This window comes from Capra hircus, chromosome 16, assembly GCF_001704415.2.
Source record: "Capra hircus breed San Clemente chromosome 16, ASM170441v1, whole genome shotgun sequence".
Lineage (NCBI taxonomy): Eukaryota > Metazoa > Chordata > Mammalia > Artiodactyla > Bovidae > Capra > Capra hircus.
The window spans coordinates 59,647,970-59,674,370 of NC_030823.1; the positions used below are offsets into that span (position 1 = coordinate 59,647,970).

A 26,401-nucleotide genomic window follows, 5' to 3' on the forward strand; every position below is an offset into this window, starting at 1 on the left:
TATCTTTCTGAATTATAGTTTTGTCTGGAGTAGGACTGTTAGGTCATATGGTAATTCTATTTTTAGTTTTTTTAAGGAAACTCCATACTGTTTTCTGTAGCGGCTGCACCAACTTACATTTCCAACAACAGTGTAGGAGGGTTCGTTCCCTTTTCTCCACACCCTCTCTATTTGCTATTTGTAGACTTTTTTTCTAAGAATTGTTGCTTTTTCTAATATTTTTATTTTCAGCTGCACTGGGTCTTTGTTGCTTTGTGGGCTGGGCCTTTTATAGTTGCAGAGTGTGGGGGCTACTCTTCCTTGTGATGTGTAGGCTTCTCATAGTGGTGGCTTTCTCTTGTGGACTACAGGCTCTAGGGTATGCAGGCTTCAGTAGTTATACCAAGCAGGCTCAGGAGTTGTGGCTTGTGGGCTCTAGAGCATAGACTCAGTAGTTGCGGCACGTGGTCTTAAGTTCCTCCTCAACATGTGGAATCTTCCCAGACCAGGGATCAAACCCATGTCCCCTGCACTGGCAGACAGATTCTTATCCACTGCACACCAGGGAAATTCCATCTGTAGATTTTTAAATCTTGGCCATCCTGACTTGTGTAAGGTGGTACCTCATTGTTTTATAGTCTTGATCTGCATTCCTCTAATTAGTGACGCTGAACATCTTTTTCATGTGCCTATTGGTCATCTATATGTCTTCTTTGAGAAATGTCTATTTAGGTCTTCTGTCCATTTTTCTTTTTCTCTTTCTTTTCACAATTACAGGAGACTTGGAAAATACAGAACAAAATTACAGATAGTTCCACTATTTTTTAAGTAGATAAATGAAGATTTTTATTTGGAGCTTCAATATAAAACTCTCAAAAATTATCAAAATGAATATACAGAAAAGTAGAAGCACCATGAACCAATTCAACATGATTAAGATTTATAGTGTATGATTTCAATATCTTTAGGTCATGAAAATTTTGCAACTGTTTTATGTCCCTGTATATGTTTCAGTGTCTCCTAGTTTATAAAACCTTGAATAGAATTTGTATCGTACTAGTGTATGAAAATTGCCCATTTTTCAATCAGGTTTGTTTTTTGTTGTTGTTGAATTGTATCAGCTGTTTGTATATTTTGGAAATTAAGACTTTGTCACTTGCATCATTTGCAAATATTTTTTCCCAGTCTGTAGCTTGTCTTTTTGTTTATGGCTTCTTTTGCTGTGGAAAAGCTTGTAAGTTTAATTAGGTCCCATCTATTCTTGTTTTTATTTCTATTGCCTTGGGAGACAGACCTAAGAAAATATGGGTATGATTTATGTCAGATGTTTTGCGTATGTTCTCTTCTAGGAGTTTTATGGTTTCAATGTTTAAGTCTTTAGGACATTTTGAACTTACTTTTCTGTATGGTATGAGAGTGTGTTTCAACTTCATAGATTTACCTGTGGCTGTCCAACTTTTCCAACATCACCTGCAGAAGAGACTGTCTTTTTCCCATTGTATATTTTTGGTCTCCTCTGTTGAAGACTGATCACAGGGGTGGGGGTTTAATTTGGGGCTCTCTATTCTGTTCCACTGACCCATGTATGTCTGTTTTTGTGCTAATATCATGCCATTTTGGTTGCTGTAGCTTTGTAGTATTGCCTGAAGTCTGAGAGAGTTGTGCCTTCTCCTTTGTTCTTTTTCCGTAGAATTGCTTTGGCAATTCTGGGTCTTTTATGGTTCCATATAAAGTTTAGGATTATTTGTTCTATTTCTGTGAAAAATGCCATGGGTAATTTGATAAGGAATCACATTACATTTTGTAGACTGCTTTGGGTAGTATGGCCATTTTAACAATATTAATTCTTCCAATCCAAGAGCACACGGCATCTTTCCCATGTTAATATATTTTAGATCTGGCTGCATAGGTGAATACTATTTTCAGCACTTTTCTATAAAATGATTGATGTTAATAAATTTTTTAAATGAGTAATAAAATGTAATAGCTTCTGTGAGGAAAAGAATCAAAACGAAAAACCTGTAAGGGTTAACTCTGAGCCCACACACAATTAACTTCGGTTACAAAGGCACACTTCAACAACAGTTTCCTATGCATTTTGTCAAACCAGCTGGGAGGAGACAGAACAAAGGAAAGCTACTCTCAAGAATCAAACTGTGGCTGGGAGAGCAGTAGGACCTTACCCAACCTCTATTCCATCCTGGGAACTTCAATCTTATGACATATGGACTTTATATTCCTTCTATTTTACAGATGAGGAAATTGAGACAGAGAAAGGTTAAGAATCTTACCCAAGAACACACAACTATTAGAGGCAGAGCTAGGATTGAACTCAGGTGATTTGAACTAAGGTATTCTGACTGTGGGACCCTGGCTGTTAACCATGATACTAAACAACAATAAAACCACACAGTAAACCTACTACAAGGCACTCCAAATCTAGGCTTGAACTGTGACTCTAGCACATATGAATGTGTGTAAATTTACACACATTCAACTTTTCTCTAATTGCTTTTTTCAGCATTGTGTGAAGTCTCAGGTGACAATAAATCATATAATAAATGTTATATCTACCACAATTATGACTATAGAGGGGGCCTAAAAAAAATGTGACAAGGATCTGCCTTGGGTCATTCATCCCTCTCAGCCTCTTAATCTTCATCTCAGACCATGTGATTCACACAACTACAGGCTCAGCCTCAGTTACAAGATAAATCTTATCCTTCATCAGAAAAGATCTAAGAAATTTTTGATAATTTAGCATCCAGTTCTAACAGTTGGCCTTAATCCTTATTCTAAAGCTGAGACTCTATCTTATCCCTAGTTCTAATTTTTGCCTCATTCTCTTGTACCTCTCCTCATCCTAAAGACTTACTGTGGTGCTGATTGATAGACACATATCACATTTAAACCTCACAACAGTATGAAGTAGGTATTATTACACAACTTACTTCACAGACGAAACTGGACAAAGAAAGGTTAAAATGCCCAAGCTCATTTAATAATGTCAGAATTAGAAGACAAACTCAGGTCAGCTGGCTGCAAGGGCCATTACTTTTCCTCTGTAACAAGCAGTTTTCAAGCTGTGTTCCGAAGACTGCATTGAGACTCAAGGGCTGCCAGGGGAGACTCAAGAGAGAGAGGGGTATGGCTCTCAACTCACTTTGACAGACACGTGTATCGATTGCCACCTACTCTTGGATGTTGTGGAATTCTTTCTTGCATGTGTGCTTGCCTGGACTATGTTCTCCTACAACTTAAGAGATGAATCTTACCTCAGTCACCCAACCCAAGATAGCCTTCTCTTTGGTACTTTCCATTAAATTTCTACTCCTAGGTCTGCATTAAAGTAACAGAAAGTTCTGGAAGTCATTTTAGAAATGGCCACCATTACATGTAAGTAATATTATCAACTCTCCCAGAGGATGAAAGTGGAGCTTAATATGGCTCACATCATCCACAACAGTGGATCATCTGTCATGAGAATTAATTTTAGGAATACACTTATACTTTCAAATTCATTATTCATAACCATGAATGAGTATTTTAGAATAGTCTGCAATGTTTTAAACCCAGTGAAGTCCTACTAAAGACCTAAGCTGAAAAGCTATTAAGTTTTCTAAATTTTTTCCCTTGCTCCATTTTAAGACCTCTGCCACATGATGTTATTTCTGAGAGCTGACCATATCAGGTATGTGATAATAACCATGTAAGAAGGCGGCAAAGTACCCTTCTTAATGCAACATTAAAATTAGTATTTTTGATTTCTTTCTCTCACCCGTATACTCACAAAGTTTATAATGAGACCCAACAGAACTGTTTTAAGGGCTACAATAGAGTCCTCCCCACAAACAGTTGAGAAAAATGTGACCGAGTTATGACCTGAAGTATCAGCAGAGTCCTTCAGTCTGCTATGAAACCTCTTTATATGTCACTGGCAAAGTACAACTACCACTATCTTACAGTATTATGAGTACTCTCGGTTCCCAGTCTTTTAAGCTAGGTAACTAAATATGATGGATACGCTGCTATGGTATTTTTCAAGGTATAGTTCATAGAGCATCTGCATAAGAATCTTCTGAGGCACTATTTATAAAATGTAGATTCCTGGGCCCCATAAGAAACCTTGGAAATCAAAACTTCTGTGAGATCAGGAAATTTGCATTTTTGACAAGCTCACCGAGGCACTGACTTGAAACTCAACTGTATAAATCCATTTAATGTCCTACTATTTAAGAATGAGATTGGTTAAAACAAAGACAATAGGACCTTTCTCTATTCTCTAAGTGAAGGAAGTTGCTCAGTCATGTCCGACTTTTTGCAACCCCACGGACTGTAGCCTACCAGGCTTCTCTGTCCATGGGATTTTCCAGGCAAGAATACTGGAGGGGGTTGCCATTTCCTTCTCCAGGGGATTTTCCTGACTCAGGGATCGAACCCAGGTCTCCCACATTGCAGGCAGATTTCTCTACCCTCTGAGCCACCAGGGAAGCCACTATTTAAGAATGAGATTGGTTAAAACAAAAACAAAAGGATCTTTCTCTATTCTCCTGAATTGAACATAAGTAGTGTTTTTTGGTGTGTGTCTAAAAAAGTTTAGGAGAAGTAATATTGACTATAATACCATCCTCAAAAGCAATACCTCAAAGTAAATGTTCACTTTTTAGATAAAGCTTTAGGATAGTGTAGTTCTTAACCAAGGATTAATAATAAACTAATTAGTCTTCACTCAGTATAGCAGTCCACACAATTTATTCAGCAATAGGACAGAAAAGAACGTCAATCATGACAGACATAAGGCAGATACAGGGAAGATCTCTGGGGTACATTCTGTATACAGACTAACAAATGACTTTTAACAACATGTGGCAGGCATGATTTGTTGCACACCAACAGCCATTCATTCCTCACTTCTTCCTACAAGAGCCCTGATTTTATTAGGGGAGACAATGTGTCCTACCCAGGCAATGTCAACTCCATTCCCCTCTGTCAGGTTTCCAGGCTCCCTTGTGAATCCAGGATGTAAGGGAAAATCCCTGATATAACGAGATGTAAGGAAAAATCTGAGGGACTTCTGAGAGAAAGATTTTCTTCCCAAATAAAAAACAGAGACTTGAAAGGACAAAGCTTTTTTCTCCCTACTTCCAGTCTTTTGAGAGAGATTGAAATGTCTGGAGCAGCAACAAGCTACACTGTACTCACTGAGAAAACTATGAGGACAAAAAGCCAATACAATAAGGATCCCAGAGGGGAAAGACAGAACCTGGGACCTTGAGAACATTGTTGAGTTGCTACATAAGCAATGGATTATTTAGCATCTTAAGTGGAATTTTTAACTTGTTAAGTGGACTCTGAGATGTTTTCAGCTACTTTTTCCAAGTTTCTTAACTCAAACTCTGGTTCCATGATTCTTATGAACAAGTGAAGGCCAGAATGAGGCCAATGTCAGGTAAGTTCTTCTTAGTTCTAAGAGAAATGCTTCCCCTAAACTGTTCATAATCTATATGGAGTCAAGTTTGATAACTCCTTCTGTCACCTAGCTTCTAATACAGGTACTTTTCCATTTCCAGAGGAGGACATTCTAAGTTCAGTCACCACAAAGACAGGATAGTCTTTGCTTATGTAGAGCCAAGAAACTAAATAGTGGCATTTCTGCATATTATTCTGTAACCTATATAGGTGTTGCCTGATTGAATGTGGTTTCTCTGACAGTGACCAGTTAATAATGTCAAAGCCACACGGAGGATAAACCAAATAGAGCCAATGATGAATATTTGGTTAGATATGAATCAACCTTATATATATATAGTTATCAATGATTAATATATAAGAGGTGGAATTTAGAACAATATAGATTCTTATTAAATGTCTAATTGTTTTACTGGAATAATCTAGAATTCAGCTACAAGGATGCTTTCCCACAAAAGTTATTACTAGAATATAATTAAAGTACACACAGTATGAGGCTTCTCCTCCAGGACTACCTTGTCATAATAACATCAATGATTACACCGTGGAGATTTTTAGGAGGAGCAAGCTAATTCCAAAACATAGGAAATATGGATTAGTCAGGTTCCAGAGGAACAGTCTGGCTTGGACTACTAATTAAATTTATGCTGAACAAGAGATGCATAGACCCTGGAAGCAGATCCAACAATTTAAGCAGTTTCCCAAAGCAGTGACAGTCTGGATCAGATTTAGAAAGGAGTCATTTTTCCATCTTCCTTGGGCTACTAGTACAAAACCCTCTAGAGTCTCTATGATCTTGACTGTTTAAGAAGTTATTTGCTTTGGCCAAGTTTTTTGTTTAAGGTTTTGTCTGTCCTCGTCAGGATTAACTGTAGCGCAGGGTTAAAACCAGCGACTCTAGAGTCATGTATTCTTTTTCTAACCAGTGGAGGACCCAGAAGAAATGGGTGGCAAGCTTTTTCAAAGGTCCACCTGGTAAGATTTTGAGGAGCCCACTCAAGTGGGAAAGACCAAGGAAGAACAAGGCTTCTATTAGCAGGATTATCAGGATAACACTCAGGGCAATAATCAGCTCTGTTAATACGGTCTAAGAAGACTTGGTAACATTCATTCTCAACCAGTTCAGTTTGGTATAACCAATGCCCTAGTTCTAAACTAGGGAACCACTGCTGCCCACAGTCAGGGCAATGTGAATTATCTGAGAACATTGGGACCTAGAGAGACAACACAGAAAGCAAATATAACAATAAGAGGCAACAATGATAATAAAGAGAAACACCCAAGCAACCAGACCTATAACAATTTTGGTTTAGCACTTTTTGAGTCCAGCCACCATTACTTGGAGAGGGTAAAATTTGGCTTGCACCTCCGTGCAATTCTTCAAGATTTTGTTGTCTATTTTTCACTCACTTGTAGCCAGTCTCCAAACTCAGGGACTGATCCAGTCTATGTTATCAGTCACTACTAGCAGCACAGATGTCACAATAGCTCCTTTAAATCTCAGCTTCTTAAGAAAAGACAGGGTTCTAGTCTAAGTTACTTTTTCTTGTGTGTTATCAGGTGGTGGTATTTGCAGAGACACTTGGCTTACTCTGCTTTGCTGGTAAGTTATTATGTCTGTTTGGTGAAACAGAAGCTGACAGTCCAATGAGTCTTTGGTGGGTGCTGGCACTCTTGCCGTTGTAATACAAGTACCCAAGTCTTAAGGCCTTAGCACTTTATAGCGATGTAGAGGGGTCAGGAAAACTTGGCAGTGTCCTCTTGAGCGTGGATCCAATGAAGTCTTTCTTGGGAGGACCTTAATCAGGACCCAGTCACAGGGAAGTAGCTGCTGTTGAGTTGGTTGAACGGTTCTGGGAATGCTTCATACACCTGTAAATAATAAAACTTCAGACAACTCATATGGGCTTTGAGTTGCTCACAATATCATTAGAAACATGCATTTGGAAATCATTTGGGTCAGTCAAGGTGCATAAGAATTGTCTCATGGGATTCCCCATGACAACTTTATATGGGTTCAAACCAGCTTATCTGTTGGGAGTTATTCTTATGCTCGACTGGGCAACAGGGAAGATTTTGCTTCATTTAAGATTTGTACTAGTCTCATTTATTTTTTAGGACTGTATATTTATTTTTCCTACTCCTTTTGCACTTTGGGAATAATATGGTCTGTATAATCAGATACATGGTAAAACTTTGAGATTTCTTTTATCTGTTTTCCATGAAATGGGTGCCATATATATAGTATTACCATAATGGATGGGATAATGTTAACAATGGTGACAGTCTTCTAAAACAGACTCCAATGCAAGGAAAACCTTACAAAATTATTAGATAATATTCTTAATAACCAACCACAGAAAGCTGGGTGAAATCCTTTTGAAGGCTGGAAAAGAAACCATAAGGGACATGCCTCACTGCCCACATCCGTCTTTATAGGCTTATACACATTTAAGTTTAAGCCAATTAAGGCACAGTCCTGAACTATTCTTGGGACATACATAGTAAATCAGTTGGGATTTAGAGACACTTTCACCATCTTTGTACTCCATGACATTTAAAAGTAACAAGTGAACAAGGTGAGGTAAAGTAAGATGTACTAAACAACTAGATAGCCACCTACAGTGTGCCACAGATCATCAGAATACAATATATAGCCTGCTTTCCCCAGCAATTCTTTTGTGAATTCTGAGGCCTGATGCTGTGAGAGCACTAAGGAACATTGGGGAAGATGGGTGTCCCATTTACACAGGGTTAAAACTGTATAAAGATACAGCCTGAAAAGCAGAGGCAGTTATATCCTTAGCTGTGATCAGCCAAAGCATTTTCCTTAGACTATCAACAGTAGCTGTGATTCTCAGATTTTAAAATGGCAACTTTAAAAGATAACTGAAGAACCACCTCTGACAGGGCTGCAACACGGAGCAAATATTTTGGTGGGGCCTCCAGATGGGGTGAGATAGAATCAGAGTCGATACACTGATGTGTTTTATGAGGTTAGGTGACAATGTGTGAAGGCTACCAATCCAGCCCCCTCAGCCAAGAGTGAACACAAAATAGGGTTTCTGTCCTTTGTGGTGGCAACATAGGGTATAGCAGATTGCCCTGAGGGTCTACGGTCAGGAGCCACTAGAGTAAAGTTTCACTTGCTGAATCAGGAAATCGGGTACAATGAAGAGATGAAGAATAAACCCACATTATTGTGAGGTTTAACACAGAAGTTAATGGTAAAGTTATATGACTAAGTTTGATGTTGAAAAGATATAGCATTTTGGAATTTTTAGAGTAAAAAGGAGAAACTCAAATTAAAACCACAAGGTACCATATTTCATTTAAACCAGACTGGCAAAAATTAACAAGTTTGACAATGTGGGCTCTATAGACCCTAGGCAAGACTTCCCCTCCCCCATGACTCCACATCTCTGTATAGCAGAGTCAAGAAGTCCTAAAGCTCCAAATGCTCAGAATAAATACACCCTTCTCCCAACCTTCATTTCTCTAACTTTAAGAGTTAAGAAAGCACTAGAGCTCCAAGTGCTTATATGTTAAGTGCTTAACTTATATGCAGAGTACATGATGAGACACACTGGGCTGGATGAAGCACAAGCTGGAATCAAGACTGCCAGGAGAAATATCAATAACCTCAGATATGCAGATGACACCACCTTTATGGCAGAAAGCGAATAACTAAAGAGCCTCTCGATGAAAGTGAAAGAGGAGAGTGAAAAAGTTGGCTCAAAACTAAACATTCAGAAAACTAATAAGATCATGGCATCTGGTCCCATCACTTCATGGGAAATAGATGGGGAAACAATGAAAACAGTGAGACACTTTATTTTTCTGGGCTCCAAAATCACTGCAGATGGTGACTGAAGCCATGAAATTAAAAGACGTGTACTCCTTGAAAGAAAAGTTATGACCAACCTAGACAGCATATTAAAAAGCAGAGACATTACTTTACCAACAAAGGTCCATCTAGTCAAAGCTATGGTTTTTCCAGTACTCATGTATGGATGGATGTGAGAGTTGGGTTATAAAGAAAGCTATGCACCAAAGAATTGATACTTTTGAACTGTGGTGTTAGACACTTTTGAGAGTCCCTTGAACTGCAAGGAGATCAAACCAGTCAATCCTAAAGGAGACCAGTCCTGAATATTCACTGGAAGGACTGATGCTGAAGCTAAAACTCCAATACTTCAGCCACCTGATGTGAAGAGCTGACTCACTGGAAAAGACCCTGATGCTGGGAAAGATTGAGGGCAGGAGGAGAAGGGGATGACAGAGGATGAGACAGTTGGATGGCATCACTGACTCAATGGACATGAGTCTGAGTAAACTCCAGGAGTTGGTGATGGGCAGGGAGGCATGGCATGCTGCACTCCATGGGGTCGCAAAGAGTTGGACACGACTGAGCAACTGAACTGAGAGCTCCAAGTATTCCTGAACTAAGAGAACTCTAGTGTTCCATGTGTTCCAGACAAAACCGACCCTCCCCTGGTCCTCCAAACCACTACAGGTAAGAGGGGAGTTAAAAGGGGGCTCCAAAGCACTAAATGCTCAGAACAAGATCACGTACTACCAGCCTCCTAACTCATTCCCAGCCTTATCACTGGAAGAGTGAAGAGGCTTTTCCCAAAATACTCCTGGCAAGATTCTCAAACCTTCCCGCTTCTTGCCCTCACAACTTCACTACCATTATCTCCTTGAAAATATGAGGACCATCAAACCTGTACCTCTGCTTATGTCAATCACCACATGGAGCCCAAAGCTTCCTGATTATACTTCATCCCCTTAATCTCTAATCCCCCATGGCTCTGAGCACAGTGAGACAATATTCCCTCTCCTTCTTTACTTTTCCTCCCAATAAAACATGTACCATTTTGATATAGTAAATATATATCAGAAAACACAGAGCAACTTGAATTCTTACACCCTAATGATGGAACATAAATTAGTATAACCATTTTGGGCAGTATCTAATAAAGCTGAGAATGTGAGTTTCCTATAACTCAGTAACTCCACTCTTCAGTAACTACCCTAGAGAAAATTACATATTTAAAAACATGAATAAAAATATTCATGGTAGTTCTCTGTATAATAGCAAAATAATAGCCAAAATGTCCACAAACAGTAGAATGGCTATAAAAAAAAAGTATTCTTATAAAAAGCATACACTCTCTCTTATGTAATAGTTTCCATTTACATAGTTTAAATATATTGCTTAGGAAAAATATGCAATAAAGCTAAAAAAAAAAAAAGATAAGCACAAGGATAATTACTACCTTTGATGGGAGAGGGAAGTAGATGGGGCCAGGAAAGGCATACAGAGTATTTCAAAGATAATCATAAACATTTTTTCTTTGAATGGTTGGAGATACATGAATGGTCATGGTATCACAAATCCTAACAACTTACATAACCTCTATTTGGTATTTTTTTTCTATTTCTATCTTCATTTTTATATTTTAAATAATTTTTACTGAAGTATAGTTTATTTACAATGTTGTTAAGTTTCTGCCGTACAGCAAAGTGAATCAGTTATACTTAAACATATATCCACTCTTTAGAGCAGAGCAGAAAATAGGAGTAGGCTAGAAAAACAGATTAATAGGCAAAACCAAATTTTCACACTGGGGACAAGAAGATCAGCTGCAATTATTCTGTTCAGAGGCAAGGTGGGTGACTGAGGAAGAGGAACCCTATAGAAAGACACGGAGCTGTGTCTGCAAGCAACTATCTCTTTCTAGAAACAAGGTAAAAGAAAATATAATATTGTAAATCAACTATTTGTTGTTGTTGTTCAGTCACTCAGTCGTGTCTGACTCTGCGACCCCACAGACTATAGCCCGCCAAGCTCCTCTGTCCAACAGATTCTCCAGGAAAGAATACTGGAGTGGGTTGCCATGCTCTCCTCCTGGGGATCTCCCCAACCCAGGGATCTAAGCCAGGTCTCTTGCATTGCAGGTGGATTCTTTATTGTCTGAGTAATCAGGGAAGCCCAAGAATATTGGGAGTGGGTAGCCTATCCTGTCTCCAAAGGATCCTCCCGACCCAGGAATTGAACCAGGGTCTCCTGCATTGAAGGTGGATTCTTTACCAGCTGAACTACTTGGGAAACCCTACCTAATGTTAATTAATGGAATTAATTTCTCCATTAGCTACCTAATGGAAAGCAAAGTTTATCTTGGCATATTCTATAAAGGCACACATCTCTGTGCAGCACTTTGTTTTTTTCATACGGTGTGTTTGTGCATATTAGAAAAGAAGCACTCTCCTTCCAGGCAAGATGAAGCTCAAAGACCCTTGACTGGCCTCACCTGGCCAAGCATTCAACAGTAATCCTCCATCTGTGAAGTAATATTCCTTTTTTTTTCCTGGCGACACAGCATGGCAAGTAGGGATCTTAGTTCTGCACCAGGGATGCGCCCCCTGCAGTGGAAGCAGGGTTCCTCCACATCCTAAGATTCAAACCACCACAGACTATGCAGTACCATACTATTTATTGTTGAAAAAAATCTGCATGTAAGTTGACCCACACAATCCAAACTGTGTTGTTCAAAAGTGAACTGTACACACATTTTGATTCCCAAAGGAACCTGAAATGGTTCAGAACCATTGAGCAGGAATGGTTCCTAATCATTCCACTATCAAAGGCTATTTTCATTCTTAGGCTCCCCTCTCAGATCTCACTTTGGAAGAATGCCAGAACAACTACCATTCTTGTCATAATGTCATTTTCTCATTTTATTAATTAGACATGTAACTCTGCCAGTCAGAACTTCTAATAAAACAAGTGAAAAACCAGTGTTCCCTGGTTCAGAAATTTTCAATACTTTAAATCAGAGAGAATATTCAAAGCATCTGTAACATAAAGTTGGAAACACTGAGACATTCTGGATTTGTTTCCTTTCTCAACACCATTAGCTTAAGTCAGAAGTAGTTGATTTGAGGTGAATATATGATAACCATTTTTGCATGCATGCACAGTCACATGTGACCCTTTGTGACCCCCATGGACTATAGACCACCAGGCTTCTCTGTCCATGGAATTCTCCAGGCAAGAATACTGAAGTGGATTGCCATTTCCTACTCCAGGGGATCTTTCAGGCCCAGAGATCAAACCCACATCTTTACCACTGTGCATCATTAGGCTTGTAGAAATGCTGAAAGTAGCTGGGGAACAAACCAACATGTTCTAGGCACAATGCTAAATATTATAAATACAAAGAGAAAAACCTTACAGAACTTCTGGATGTCCAGGGAATCCAGAGTAGAACCAATGCTTCAGGTAAAGGTCTCATAAGGGCTTTTGACAGTGAAAGTGAAGTCACTCAGCTTTGTGGCCCCATGGAATGTAGCCTACCAGGATCCTCCATCCATGGGATTTTCAAGGCAGGAGTACTGGAGTGGGTTGCCATTTCCTACTCCAGGGGATCTTCCTTACCCAGGGATCGAACCTGGGTCTCCTGCATTGTAGGCAGACGCTTTTACTGTCTGAGCCACCAGGGTGGGTTTTAAGGGCTTTTAGATGGATATAAAAAGATTACCTATATATATATATTTATATATATATATAAAAAGATTACCTATAGAAATCACAGAAAATTATGGAAGGCCCACAGAAGAAGTTAGAATGTTTTTATTTTCAAGAACCTTCCAGCCAACAATAGTGAGCAAAAAACAAAGTTTAAAAGGCTTCTCTACCACATAAACTCTATACAGTTATCCTATATAAGTGGGGGATTCAATCCAGGATCACGCAGAGATACCAAAATGCACGGAGGGATGTACACTCCAGTCCCTTATATAAAATGGCACAGAATTTCATATAACTTATGCACATCTCAAGATTACTTACGATACCTTATACAAAGTAAATTCTAAGCAAATAGTTGCCAGAGCACAGCAAGTTCAAGTTTTGCTTTTTGAAACTTTCTGGAATTTTTTTCCACAAATATTTTCTATTCATGGTTGGTTGAATCCACAGACATGAGACTTGTAGATACAGAAGACCAACTCTACAAAAGAAAAACACAAATCAATTTTTTTTTTTTTAACTGCACTGTGAGGCTTAACTCCCCAACCAGAAACTGAACCTGGGCCATGGCAGTGAATATGCCCAGTTCTAACTACTGGACCACCAGGGAACTCCCTAAATCAAAATTTTTGTGTGAGATGTTTTCTGCAGCTTTATTAGAGGAAAATTTAGAAAACAGTGCTTTAACATGAAAATAGAAAATGCAGTTCTATTTAAACCAATGAAATTTACATCTACTAAAAAACGGCAGCTCAAGTCTATATCAAGAATCACTATTTCCTGAATGCATGTTAGTTAGTTCAAATCTGCCTTTGATAGACAAAAACCACCTTATTCTATTTAGGCTGCATAGTATGTTTCAGATTGAGTAGAGTTGGAGCAACTTCTCCAGGCAAATTTATCATTTCAGCCAAGTCCTCATATAATACATACAACCAAAAGACAGACACAGAAAAAATACAAATGCTCTAAATTTTCTTCACTTTCCATTTTAAATATTTTCTTCCGTGGAATATTTTATTCTAAAGTTAATCAATAATCAAAACTATTTTTCGTATGATATAGTTTCTCTAGAAGTCTCATGCGTGTGTGCTCTGTCGTGTCTGACTCTTTGTGACTCCATGGGCTGTAGCCCACGAGGCTCCTCTATCCATGGAATTAACTGGCAAGAATAGTGGAGTGGGTTGCCATTTCCTTCTCCAGGGTATCTTCTCCTATAAGTCTCACATATAAAGTGAAATCTCAAAAGCTTCTTATTTCATTAACCAGTTCTAAATTTAGATGTTGAGAGTTAAGAAGTAAGGCTTCCCAGGTAAAGTGGTAAAGAATCTGCCTGCCAATGCAGGAGACGCAAGAGGTGTCTCAATCCCTGGGCTGGGAAGATCCCTTGGAGGAAGAAATGCAACCCGCTCCAGTATTCTTGCCTGAAAAATTCCATGGACAGAGGAGCCTTGTGGGCTACAGTTCAAGGGGTCCCAAAGAGTCGAATATGACTGAGCAACTGAGCACACACAACACAGATTTAAAAGTATGAAAAAAAAAAGAATTCCTCTCCTTTTTAAATTCACATAATCTAAAATAATTCTTTGCTTAAAATATATTAGGAATATATATGCTCCTGAAAGAAGTTTTCAGTCTGTTTGTGAGGAATTAACTTTTAATTTGGCAAAGTTCTGAGATCACAGAGAGAAGGCACACTCCAGCACTATTTGGCACACACACTATTCCCTCTTTGAAAGAAGATAAGCTGAACAAAAACTATCCTGAGTCACATAGGAATTGACACAAAGAGAACTCCCCTGGTGGTCCAGTGGTTAAGATTCTGAGCTCTTAATGCTGAGGACCAGGGTTCAATCCCTGGTTGGGGAACTAAGATCCCACAAGCCTCGAGAGGTGCAGTCAAAAAAAAAAAAAAGCAAAGAACTGACAAACATAACAGGTGTGTTTGTGCATTGCTGGCATTCCACAACGGGGAACAACTGGTTTAGACATTTACCGGTGCATTTCAATCTACTTTGCCCTAGTGGACACAAGTCCATGGTTCAAATTCTGCCTACAGTTTCCATTTAAAACACTAGGAGCCAAACTTTTAAAGTTAATTAGCAGTTTTCAATAGTGAGACCTAGTAGCACTAAGGTTACATATTTCTGAATTTGTACCAGCAATTTGGCTTTCCCTGGTGGATCAGTGATGAAGAATCCACCTGCCAATGCGGGAGGCTCAGGTTTCATCCCTAGAGAAGGAAAAGGCAACCCACTCCAGTATTCTTCCCTGGAGACTTCCATGGACAGAGGAGCCTGGCAGGCTCGCCCATGGAATCCCAAAAGAGTTGGACTAACTGAACAACAACCAACACCACACATGTCTGTGTTGAAAACTAAGTACCTAACTAAGTCTTGCCCACTCCTCTGTACCATTATCCACTGTCATAATAAGTTAGGATTACTATTATCACAAGTTAAAGTCATTTCCCAGTGTTTTCCCTAGGTAGTACTTATCCCGTATTTTTAAAAGGCAAGTTGAGAAAGTACTAAACACTAAAAACAAAAAGCACTCCACTTACTTCCCTGGGGAACTGTTTTTCAAGGGCCTGGAGCAGTTCAGATATATACCTTTCCTGAGTACAGGAAGTCTTCTTTTTCTTCTTACCCTTCGTTCTACTCCCTCCCAACTCCTCTGATTTGTATCTCAGGTTTAGGATGACTTATGTAGAGGCAAAAAGCAACGCACAAAGGTTCAGAGAGTTTGCTATGATTCCAACAGTGGGCAGCACAACCGATTCCCAGTGTCAGTTCAACTCCACTAATCATCTTTAGTATCTACATGAAGCCAGCACATTTTTATTAAACATCTTATTTTGAACTAATTTTATGTTATAAAACCAAGACATTAACATGGTACAAGTCAATTAACTACAGACTGTTAGAATTTAGCCAGTTTCTCCACTAATGTTCCTTTTCTGTTCCATGGTTCAATCTGGGATCACTCACTCATTTAGTTGTTTATTCTCCTGAGTCTCCAATCTGTGACAGTTTCTGTCATTATCTTTTGTGACTTTTCCCAGTCTTTGTAACCTTGATACTTATTAAAAATATCAGTTGGTTATTTTGTAGAATGTCCCTCAATTTGTGTTTATAATGTTTTCCCATGAATAGAAAAGAAGGCACTGGCACTCCACTCCAGTACTCTTGCCTGGAAAATCCCATGGACCGAGGAGCCTGTTGGGCTGCAGTCCATGGGATCACGCGACTTCACTTCCACTTTTCACTTTCATTCATCGGAGAAGGAAATGGGAACCCACCCCAGTGTTCTTGCCTGGAGGATCCCAGGGATGGGAGCCTGGTGGGCTGCAGTCTATGGGGTTGCACAGAGTCGGACACGACTGAAGTGACGCAGCAGCAGCATGAGTAGAAAGATAAAGAGGTTATGCATTTTGGGCAAGAATAATACCAAAGAAATGATGTGTTTCTAAGTGCATCACATCACTGGATTCATGATATCCATAAGCCTTATTTCTGTGGAGATTTTAACCTTGGTCAGTTGGTTATCTCCACTGTCAAGTTACTAATAATTATCTTGGGGAGACTGCGCAAATATCCTGTATTTCCTCAAACTTTCACCTACCAGCATTACAGGCACATTTTGTTTGCAATAATTACTATGCTGCTGTTTTGCCTAATAGTGATTTTCTATTTCCTTCTTGCCATGTTTATTTATTGGAATCCTTCTATAAGAAAGAACTGTCCCTTCTTGAATCCTATTTGTATACTCAGCTATGTCAGTATGGACTTGTGGCCACTTATTCTATGAGTTAAAATCCAGTACTACCATTATGCATTCTATTACTCAAGTTGTTCCAACTTTGGCAATCAGGAGGAGCTCCTTCAAGTCACTCTTGTGTCTTTTCAAAGAGCTCCTAAACCATTTCGAGCATCTCCTTCATTTCCAGCACCACAAAACGTTTCAGGCTCCTCTTATATTTTCCCTGCCCATGCCCTAGATTCAAGAGCTTCCCTCCCCACAAAAAAAGTCCTGGTTCCTTTTATTAGAGGACAGTGTTTTAAAACAGGAGCTGGGTGCTCAACGCTACTGAGGTTTCACTATCAGGCCAACAATTTGGACAACCACCACTAATACCTGTTTCCATACTAAACTCATTAGCTGGAAATCATTAACATCACCTGGGAACTTATTAGAAATGTAAACTCTTAGGCCCCACCCTAGACTTATTAGACCAGAAACTTTGAGGGTGTACAGGAATCTGTGTTAAGAGGCTCACCAGATGATTCTGATGCTCCTTATAAAGTTTAAAAAACACTTATAAACACTGTTTTAGTGAAGAAAAGGTAGCTCTCTTTCACTATAAACCCTGTATTTACTTTATATTTATCTCTAATAAAAAAAGGGAAAATTTAGTCTTAATAACTTGTCTGGTGTATAAATCATATTTTTTACTGCCACAACTATTAAAAATATAGGTGAATGCCTCAGCTGTGAAGACACTAAAAACCTCCCTACTCCTGTTTTCCTAAACATTTTTTTTTTACATGTGGTGGTTATGGCTGTTGTAAGGTACAAATACTGTTTGTTGTTTTTATACAAAGAAGTTGTAAGTCAGCCTCCAGGATCATCTCCTGCATACACATACAACCTGACATCCATATAGTGAATCTCTAAATAGGAAAGACTGGCAGCACAGTCCCCTAAAGTCAGACTGCATAAGGCCTGAATGACTGCTCCAGCACCTGACTTGGTGAACTCTTCCCTGTTTCTCTGGTTTTAATAACCACAAAATAGAATAACACTACCTACATGAAAGAAGCATTATGAGTGTTAAAGAGATAATGTGCAGTCCTTACCATAAAATAAGTGTCAGAAAGTGTTTATTATTAGTCTAACGGACTGAGGAAAACAAGTGGAAACTGTGCTAAAGGAAAGTTCTGCTCTTTCATCACCAGTAGATCAGAGAGGCAGAACCAGAAAGCTCTATTTATATAATTAAGACAAAACCTTCAGAAGTTTACAAACTAATGTCTTAAACTTGCCTGTTTGCAAAAATGTTATTTACATTATATATATCCATGAACAGAGGCTAAAGAAGAGTGCATAAAAATTTTAAATTTTTGATTTGTTGAGGTAGTGGAATTACAGGTAAATTTTCCTCCACTCTGATTATCAGAACCATATGCCACTTATTTTAATATTAGTAAAGAGAAAATTAGCCCAATTGGCAATAACTGTTTCCACTTAGGTCCTTAAACTATCCCATTTAATGTTCCAAACAACTCTAAATCTCCGCTTTCATGGGGTCAGAGTGATAAAGTAACCTGCCCAAGTTACAAAGTGACAGGACAGGAATTTAAATTCAGCTGTGACTCCAAAGTCTATGCTCATAACCAATGTGGGAGCCATCTTTCTTTACTCACAAGTGCTTAATTTGCTGTCCAAAACCTACGATAAAGTATAATCAGTGCACTGAATTACCTCTTGCTGGGCACAATAGTCATAAAATATTGACTAGCAATGAAATTTTAACACAATTAAATTTCTAAATGCAAAATGAGAAACAGCATAAAGCATACCAAGCTTCTCTGAGCAAACTTTCCTTCAGGAAATTCAAGTTGCACTGCAGAGGAATGTGGATTCTCCTTCAGTTTTCAAAACAACTTCCATGGCAAAGATAGATTACATACAAGACACTATACATTATTAAAATACCCAATAACCCCCAAATAATTAGATAATTTCTTGTTATTTTATTTGTGAATTACAGACGCTCTCAGGCTAGTATTATCTCTACATAAGTTAAAAAAAAACAAGTGAAATACTGCTTAAATGAGTCACTTATGGTTACGTGATAAACCAGAAGCAAAACTGGTAATCAAGTTCTGGACTCTGCATTCAGCATAAAAAATATTGCTGAGGAGAGGTTTTCAAAGTTTTCAAAGCAAAAGCCAGTTTTCCAAACTATTCTAATCCACATAAAGGCTTCCAGGAACATTTTCAGTTCCTCTACCATTAAGTTCCTTTTAAAATTATTTTCCACTGGCCAGTTACATACTAATCCTGTGCTTGAAAAACAAAACTGAACTGATAGATATGGAGAACAGTCACAGCCCTAACTCTTAACAAACAGATACAAGGAAGCAATCTCTTATAGAGATCTAAAGTAAAACGTTTTAGAACTTTGAGAGGTAAAATTGAAATAGAAACAGTGTATTGAATCAGATTAAGATAACTGATTTTTGTATCTTGTGTATAAAACCTTTCAATTAAGCACTACTGATTAAGCAGGCAATACATTTTTTTTGGAGGAAGGAAAAGGGGATAAACTTTCTCACTGGGTATGAAATACAATTGGGAATACATATATAATATGTAATGAACTGGTAATTGCAGGGTCTCATTAAAACTTTAAACTTTGCTCTTTTTAGCACCACTCAGGCTAAAAGGCAGGGGTTAGGGAGTGAGGGGCGGCGGGGGCACTATCTTACGAGGATTAAGAAGACGAATGATGGAATCCAGTCAAACACGGAGGTAAGGAAGTAATCAACACCTGCACTGGTAGATTTCCCGTTTACATTTGAACCTTAGAGGAATTCTGCTTCTCAAGGTCCAAACCAAAGATTTATTCTCACCTTCCTGTGTTTAATGTTTACGCGGTTCTGTTTCTCTCTTTTTCACTCCAGAACAAAAATATACCTCCAACCTGCTCCGTTTAAGGTTTTTGCGGTAAGGAGGTGGGGGTGGGGAGGGATCTTTTCTGAAAGATATTTAAAAAGAAGGTATCAGATCAAAGATTAAAACATGGAAAAGTTGTACACACATTTTACTTACAATGTCTAGCGAGGTTTTAAACCGTCGACTGTCAACGTCAGGAGAGCCCTTCGAGCGTTCTTTCTGCTTCACGACGCGGGCTGCACCCCTCGGACGCCGCCGAACTGAACGTCGCCCCGTCCCTGCCCACGTGATGGAGACCTCCGCGGGGAGGGTAGGCGCCCGCGGAATGCTGGGACTGGTAGGCGCCGGCTCCTCCCCCTCCTCCCCCAGGCGTCACCCCCGGCTCCACTCCCCCAGCAGCCGGCGGCGGGGCGGGAGGCTGGAGGCGTGGGGCGAGCAGGGACAGAACCGCAAAGGCTCCCAGCGTTCTCGCAGTCGCGCTGCTCTCTGACCTGAAGGCAGACATCTCTGCAACATATTGGAGGGCCCGGGAATTGGTGAATGGCCAGAGAAGCCTGGCGCAGCCCTTGGGGTCGCAGAGTCGGACACGACTGAACGACGGAACTGAACTGAACCGAGCCCTTAAAAAACCTAAAGCTCAGAGGCTTGAGGAACCAATGGAACCAACGCAGTGAGCGGCACTAGCCAATGGTAATGGCAAGCACCAGTCAAGCTTGATTTGGAAACCGACTGCCAGCTTTATGAGGTGCCTGTCCCCATGTTAAATGCGGACAACGCTACATACATACCTCATAAGGTGGTTATGAGTAAATGATATAATGAACAAAAGTGTCAGCTAAATGGATAAAAGATGTTTTCTTGATCTATTAATTTTATAACAATGAAAATTGAGAGATGGAAAGCAGTTTACCCAAGAACACATAATTGGTTAAGGGCAACTTGTCAAGTCAGTCTAAAAGTCCTGTTCCTGAACTGGGCCAATTCTAGACAACAGAGAAGAAATCTGCTCACATAAACCTCACTCCCCTTTCCTAGTTTTTTCCTATAAAACTCCTGACCAACGTACTATTTTACTTACATTGATTTTTACCTGACTCCCATAGAATATAAAACCCTAGAAGGAAAAGAGGGTTGTCTTTGGTCTATTCTTTTCTGCTATATCCCCAGCACCTAGAATAGGGTTTACCTAGTACATAGCACCAGAGAAGGCGATGGCACCCCACTCCAGTACTCTTGCTTGGAAAATCCCATGGTCGGAGGAGCCTGGTGGGCTGCAGTCCGTGGGGTCACAAAGAGTCAGACGCGACTGAGCGACTTCCCTTTCACTTTTCACTTTCATGCATTGGAGAAGGAAATGGCAATCCACTGCAGTGTTCTTGCCTGGAGAATCCCAGGGATGGGGGAGCCTGGTGGGCTGCCTCTATGGGATCACACAGAGTCGGACAAGACTGAAGTGACTTAGCAGCAGTAGCAGCAGCAGTACATAGCACAAGCTCAAAATTTTATTGGGTTAATGATTCTTCATTAACATTTTTTTGGTGTCTTCAACCATCGTTTTTTGGCAGAAGTTGCAGGATTTGGGAACATTTTTAGATGTTTAATTGCAATTTCGAATTCAACAAAGAATAAGTGGAAGGCCATTTATTGTTGTCACTTCATTTCCAGCAAGACATTTTCATTTATATTGTCTTCAAAATATTTTTTCTATCACTTGTGAGAATGGGGAATAAATGCAGCTGGCTACTATGTCTTTCAGTTCAGTTCAGTTGCTCAGTCGTGTCTGACTCTTTGTGACCCCATGAATCGCAGCACGCCAGGCCTCTCTGTCCATCACCAACTCCTGGGGTTCACTCAGACTCACGTCCATCGAGTCGGTGATGCCATCCAGCCATCTCATCCTCGGTCGTCCCCTTCTCCTCCTGCCCCCAATCCCTCCCAGCATCAGAGTCTTCCAATGAGTCAATTCTTCGCATGAGGTGGCCAAAGTACTGGAGTTTCAGCTTTAGCATCATTCCTTCCAAAGAACACCCAGGGCTGATCTTTAGAATGGACTGGTTGGATCTCCTTGCAGTCCAAGGGACTCTCAGGAGTCCTCCAACACCACAGTTCAAAAGCATCAATTCTTCGGCGTTCAGCTTTCTTCACAGTCCAACTCTCTTATCCATACATGACCACTGGAAAAACCATAGCCTTGACTAGATGGACCTTTGTTGGCAAAGTAATGTCTCTGCTTTTGAATATGCTATCTAGGTTGGTCATAACTTTTCTTCCAAGGAGTGTCTTTTAATTTCATGGCTTTACTTCCTCTTAATATTTTAATCTTCTTATTAAAAATAACAGTTAACCTTTTTCTACTAAGATATAACCCCAAAGTTATTTTTCTGACCAAAACTGTGAACACTATGTACAATGAATTGATAAATGCTTTCTCACTGCATTAACAGGATTTCTGCTTACCCTGAACAAAAAACTCCAGGAGATAGTGGAGGACAGAGGAGCCTGGCTGCTGGAGTCCATGGGGTTGCAAAGAGTCAGACATGACTTAGGCACGGAACAGCAAACAAAAAACTCATGTACAAAAATTATCTTAGTAAAATAGCTGCTTTACTTAGAAATCCAGGGTCAAGAACATTAGATTTCTAGACTGAGGCCTAATAGTTAGGTATTTAAATTAATGCCAATTATAATTTTGTATACATGTCTTCACTAATATATGGCAAATTCCCTCAGGGTAAAGAATACTCTTAATTGAATTCATATATTTATTAAGCATCTATTGTTTCAACACAGATGTTTAATAAATACATGAATTAATGAGTCTATTCTTTGTTCTAATCATTTCTTCTCTTGTTCTCTTTCAATTCACTGAATTCCTCCTCCACAGATCTCAAACTCCCACAATAACTGTCTAACATTCAGAGCTCATGCTTCCTCTTGGTATTAGCAGTCCAGCAGCTCCCTTATGATATTAGCGGAGTCTACCGCCTCTATAATGTCACCTCTTTTGTGCCACCCTTGGGTTTGGAAAACATCTACAGCAGAATATCTGGTTCGACAAGAGTTTAGCTTTACCTCACAGTTGGTAATGAAAGTTGGTATTTGTCAGGTTGCTAAGTGTGGGAGGCACGTATGGCAGAGCTAGGATTATGTACCCTTATTACCTAGACAAGAGGGAAAACCCTTAAAAAAATGTGTTTTAATGCTAAAGTTACTATTCCTCTGATTTTGCGTCAAGCTTCTCATGATTTTGAAAACCATTCCTAAGTTCTTCAAGCATTTTTAATTAGAAGATGACACAGGTGGTGCTAGTGGTAAAGAACCTGCCTGCCAAGGCAGGAGACATAGACATGCAGCTTCATCCCCGGGTCGGGAAGATCCCCGGAGGAGGGCATGGCAAGCCACTGCAGTATTCTTGCCTGGAGAACCCCATGGACGGAGGAGCTGGTGGACTACAGTCTGTGGGCCTGCAGTCTCGGACAGGACTGAAGCAAATTAGCAGCAGCAATATATGTACTTATGTAGTGAATCTCCTGTCTTCTCTTTTTAATACAGCCCCCCAAACCTGTTTTACAATCTGTATCCAAGTTTCTATATAGTTAACTGTCCTTGGTTAAAGAGCTTAATATATGTATTAATATTACCACTATAATATGAACTTTATTAATACTACTTGTATAAAGTTTTATATCCTTTTATCTCATTCCTTTATTATATCCTTGAATCTATTATATCTTTTCATCTATTACAGTACTTTTCCTGTTACATATTAATAGAGTAATATAATAGGTACCTTATAAAGCACTAGTTAAAACAAGTAAAAGCCAGATATTAACCAAGTATCAACACTTCTCAGCATTTTGTCAGAGAAATGTCCCACAAATTTTTCAAATATACTAACTCAGGCGGACAAGGGAGACATGCTTTTAATTTTCCCTAAGATAAAAGATTCTTTAAAAAGTAGCATCTCTCATGTTGCTATTCCTTCTGTTTCTTTGGCTGTATTGTATATAATTAAAAAAAACAAAAACAAAAACAGAAAACTACACGAGAGCTTCCATCAAGCAAAAACCTAGGTGATTCTAAAGCATGTAATTACTTGTGTCTGTGGCCAAATTTATGGCCTATTAGTGAAAACACAAGACATCGTTAAGATTTCATTAAAATAAAATATGTGCCCCCAGTTTGGATAATGAGTTGCTCAAAAACATTCCAAAGTGATTTTAAATACATGAAAGAGTACACACCTTTGTGGCTCAGCTGGTAAAGAATATGCCCACAATGCGGGAGACTTGGGTTCGATCCCTGGGTTGGGAAGATCCCCTGGAGAAGGTAAAGACTAACTCTAGTATTCTGGCCTGGAGAATTCCAGGGACGGTATACCATGGGGTCCCAAAGAATCAGACATGACTGAGCGACTTACACTTCACTTCAAAATTTTCAGGCCCATTCACTGTAACTGCTATCCCAATTGCAAATTTTAAAATCTAGTCACTAAAATCAATTATGGAAAATCGTCCGAGAAGGGGGTGTGTATGTGAAGGCAAGATTAACCGATTTTTCAATAACATCCCCTCAGTGTGTCTAAGTTTAGGTATTTGCAGATTTTCCACATCTGCAAATACGGTACACAGAAGTGAAACAAATGGCTTTGTCATGTTTTCTGATTCAGTAACTAAACGCAGAAAAAACCCTGTATCACACGCAGCATATCAAGTCATGCTCAGAAGCGAAGTGAAAATAATGGATCACAACTGAAAATTACAGTGCTGTCTTTAATCAAAGTATTTGTTCACTTCTCACTGCCCATAGCACAGCACTAACAATGTCTCTGAACAGTGTTGCTGAAGTAGAGCCTTTTTACGAAATCAGGAATAATACTGTTTGCTGCGTACATTTTGTAAATGGAAATCCACCCAAGTAAGCCTGTAGATCCGATTTTGTACTCAACAAGTGACTTTTAAAACCTAAAACTGGTAAACTGCTTTCCCAAGGAACTTCAAACTAAAATTTTCTCCAGGGAAAGATGACACCTGCGAATATGTCTTATCAGCCCTGCAAAGGGACACTTGGAAAGGTACGGCGAAGGTAAGAGTCGATCAAAAAGGCTGCGGGGAAACTGCGCAACAGCCTGGGGCTGAGGACCGAGACTTCTCCACTCGCGTTTCACTCCGCCTTTCCCAGCGACTCTGTGCTGGGGGCCCGGCCGGGCGCCTCTTGCGAGCAGGCAACAGTTGCCAGGAGCAGCTGGACTGAGGACCGGCAATTTGCCCAGCCACTTGTCCCTTCTCCGTCTTCCCTCCCTCCCTCCCCGAAGGCCGAGGACAGCGACGCCTCCTCGCTCTTCTCCTCCTCTTTGGTGCCTTCAGCCAGGAGGCGGGAGTGACCCGCGCGGCAGCTGACCCAGCACAGGCACTGCCTCTCCCACAGCCCTCGGAGCACACCATGGGCCCAGGGGCCGGTTTGCAGCACAGCAGCGACGACGCAGGCGGCAGCCCCGGCGACGCTCAACTGCCTCCCTGACCGCCGACACCACCGCCCTACACCCCGAAAAACGATCGCCACCAACGGCAGGATCTTCAGGGCACCGCAAAACACCGTCGCGAGCGACTCAAGCTACGTCAACAACTATGGCAGGCGAGGGGCGGCGGGCGGAGCCGGAGAGGGAAGGATGGGCGCTGTACGTCACGCCCAGGGCTCCGCTACGGGAGGGAAGGCCCCGGCTCGCCCCTCAAAATGGCGGCAGCAGTGACGTGCCTGCGTACGGAACTCCTACGCCGTCGCGCCACGGCCGGCGGGAAGTGAGGTTCTCAGAAGAGCCGCCCGAAGTGTACGGCGACTTCGAGCCCCGGGCGGCCAAAGAAAAGGCCCGGGTGGGAAGACAGATTCCGCTAGAAGGGTTCCGGCCCGATTCGGCGAAAGAGGAAGTGAGAGAAAGCGCCTATTACCTTCGGTCTCGGCAGCGAAGGCAGCCCCGACTCCACGAAGCCGAGGAGATGCAGACGCGGAGATCTACTCGCCTCCAGGAGCAGCTGCACTCGCCGCCGCCTCCGATACGACCCTCTCCGGTTACGACCAGAAGAGGATTACGGGACTCCCATTCATCCGAAGGTGAGACAGTCGGAGGTAACAGTGTCAGCCGCGAGTCAGGGAGGGAGTGCCGTGGGCGGGTACGCGCGAAGGGTGTGCGCGTCCTGGGCGGGCGTGTGCCTGCCTTGAGCTCGTCCCCTCTGAGCTTCTCCGGTTTGGACGTGAGCCCCCACCCCCGGGCCGCCCCGTCGGCTGGCGGGAAAGTGGCAGGGCGGGGGCGCCGGAAGGAAAGGCGGTCGTGCGTAGTGACCTGAGCAGAGTCGAGGAGCCGCGTGCTTCCTTGGGCATCAATTTAGAGGTGTCAGGATTGCCCGTTTTCTGCAGGCCTGCACTTCGGGGCGGCGAGTTAGGCAGAAGGCAGGACACTGAATCACTCAGAGTTCAGTTTCACATCGGTTTCATATCGGTTCCTTTCTACCCTGCGGATGTTTCTGCCAAAGCCACTTCCATTTCCTCCTTTAACTCCGAGGCCAGAAATCCTTCAATGAGATTTGGTCCTCATCTAACCTTCCAGTCTTTCCCCGTCACTATCCAGGAGGGGAGAAAGGAAGGGGAATTTCTGAGTGGCCGTTTTGAAGACTAGCGTAGTTGATGAATTGATTTGAGATCCCACCCACATGTTTACACTGAAATGTGGTCAAGGCAGTC

At 40.8% G+C, this 26,401-nt stretch overlaps 3 protein-coding genes across 15 annotated transcripts in view; 1 reads left to right on the plus strand and 2 right to left on the minus strand.

The window, feature by feature from the left end:
* Positions 1–25,720, minus strand: part of LOC102187515 (torsin-1A-interacting protein 2) — a 42,897-nt gene extending 17,177 nt beyond the window's left edge. For 3 of the 6 annotated variants that reach the window (XM_013970337.2, XM_018060664.1, XM_013970335.2), the window contains exon 1: positions 13,312–13,387. The gene's annotated coding sequence lies outside the window, so the exon portion shown is untranslated. Of the gene's footprint in view, positions 1–13,311; positions 13,388–19,623; positions 19,724–19,822; positions 19,922–25,611 lie in introns of those variants that run through there. The other 3 variants (XM_005690936.3, XM_005690933.3, XM_013970336.2) reach the window with 3 other exon arrangements.
* LOC106501722 (torsin-1A-interacting protein 2) lies at positions 4,715–25,723 on the minus strand. Of its 5 annotated transcripts, none has more exons than XM_018060667.1 (2): positions 25,612–25,723; positions 4,715–7,320 (listed from the first exon to the last, which is right to left on the minus strand). In XM_018060667.1, exon 2 carries the CDS (start codon positions 6,654–6,656, stop codon positions 6,261–6,263), a length of 396 nt encoding a protein of 131 aa, XP_017916156.1. In that variant the 5' UTR covers positions 6,657–7,320; positions 25,612–25,723; the 3' UTR covers positions 4,715–6,260. The 5 variants fall into 5 exon arrangements, with proteins under 5 accessions (XP_017916156.1, XP_005690994.1, XP_017916154.1 ...); XM_005690937.3 differs by lacking the exon at positions 25,612–25,723 and adding an exon at positions 19,823–19,940; XM_018060665.1 differs by lacking the exon at positions 25,612–25,723 and adding an exon at positions 19,812–19,887.
* Positions 25,000–26,401, plus strand: part of TOR1AIP1 (torsin 1A interacting protein 1) — a 43,174-nt gene continuing 41,772 nt past the window's right edge. For 2 of the 4 annotated variants that reach the window (XM_018060662.1, XM_018060663.1), the window contains exon 1: positions 25,000–25,774. In XM_018060662.1, coding sequence (XP_017916151.1) covers positions 25,294–25,774 — 481 coding nt within the window. In that variant the 5' untranslated portion in view covers positions 25,000–25,293. The remainder of the gene's footprint in view (positions 25,775–26,401) is intronic. The other 2 variants (XM_018060660.1, XM_018060661.1) reach the window with 1 other exon arrangement.

Coding starts and splice junctions, on each gene's coding strand:
- LOC106501722 (XM_018060667.1), bottom strand. CDS start 6,656: ATGTTCTCAGATAATTCACATTGCCCTGACTGTGGGCAGCAGTGGTTC.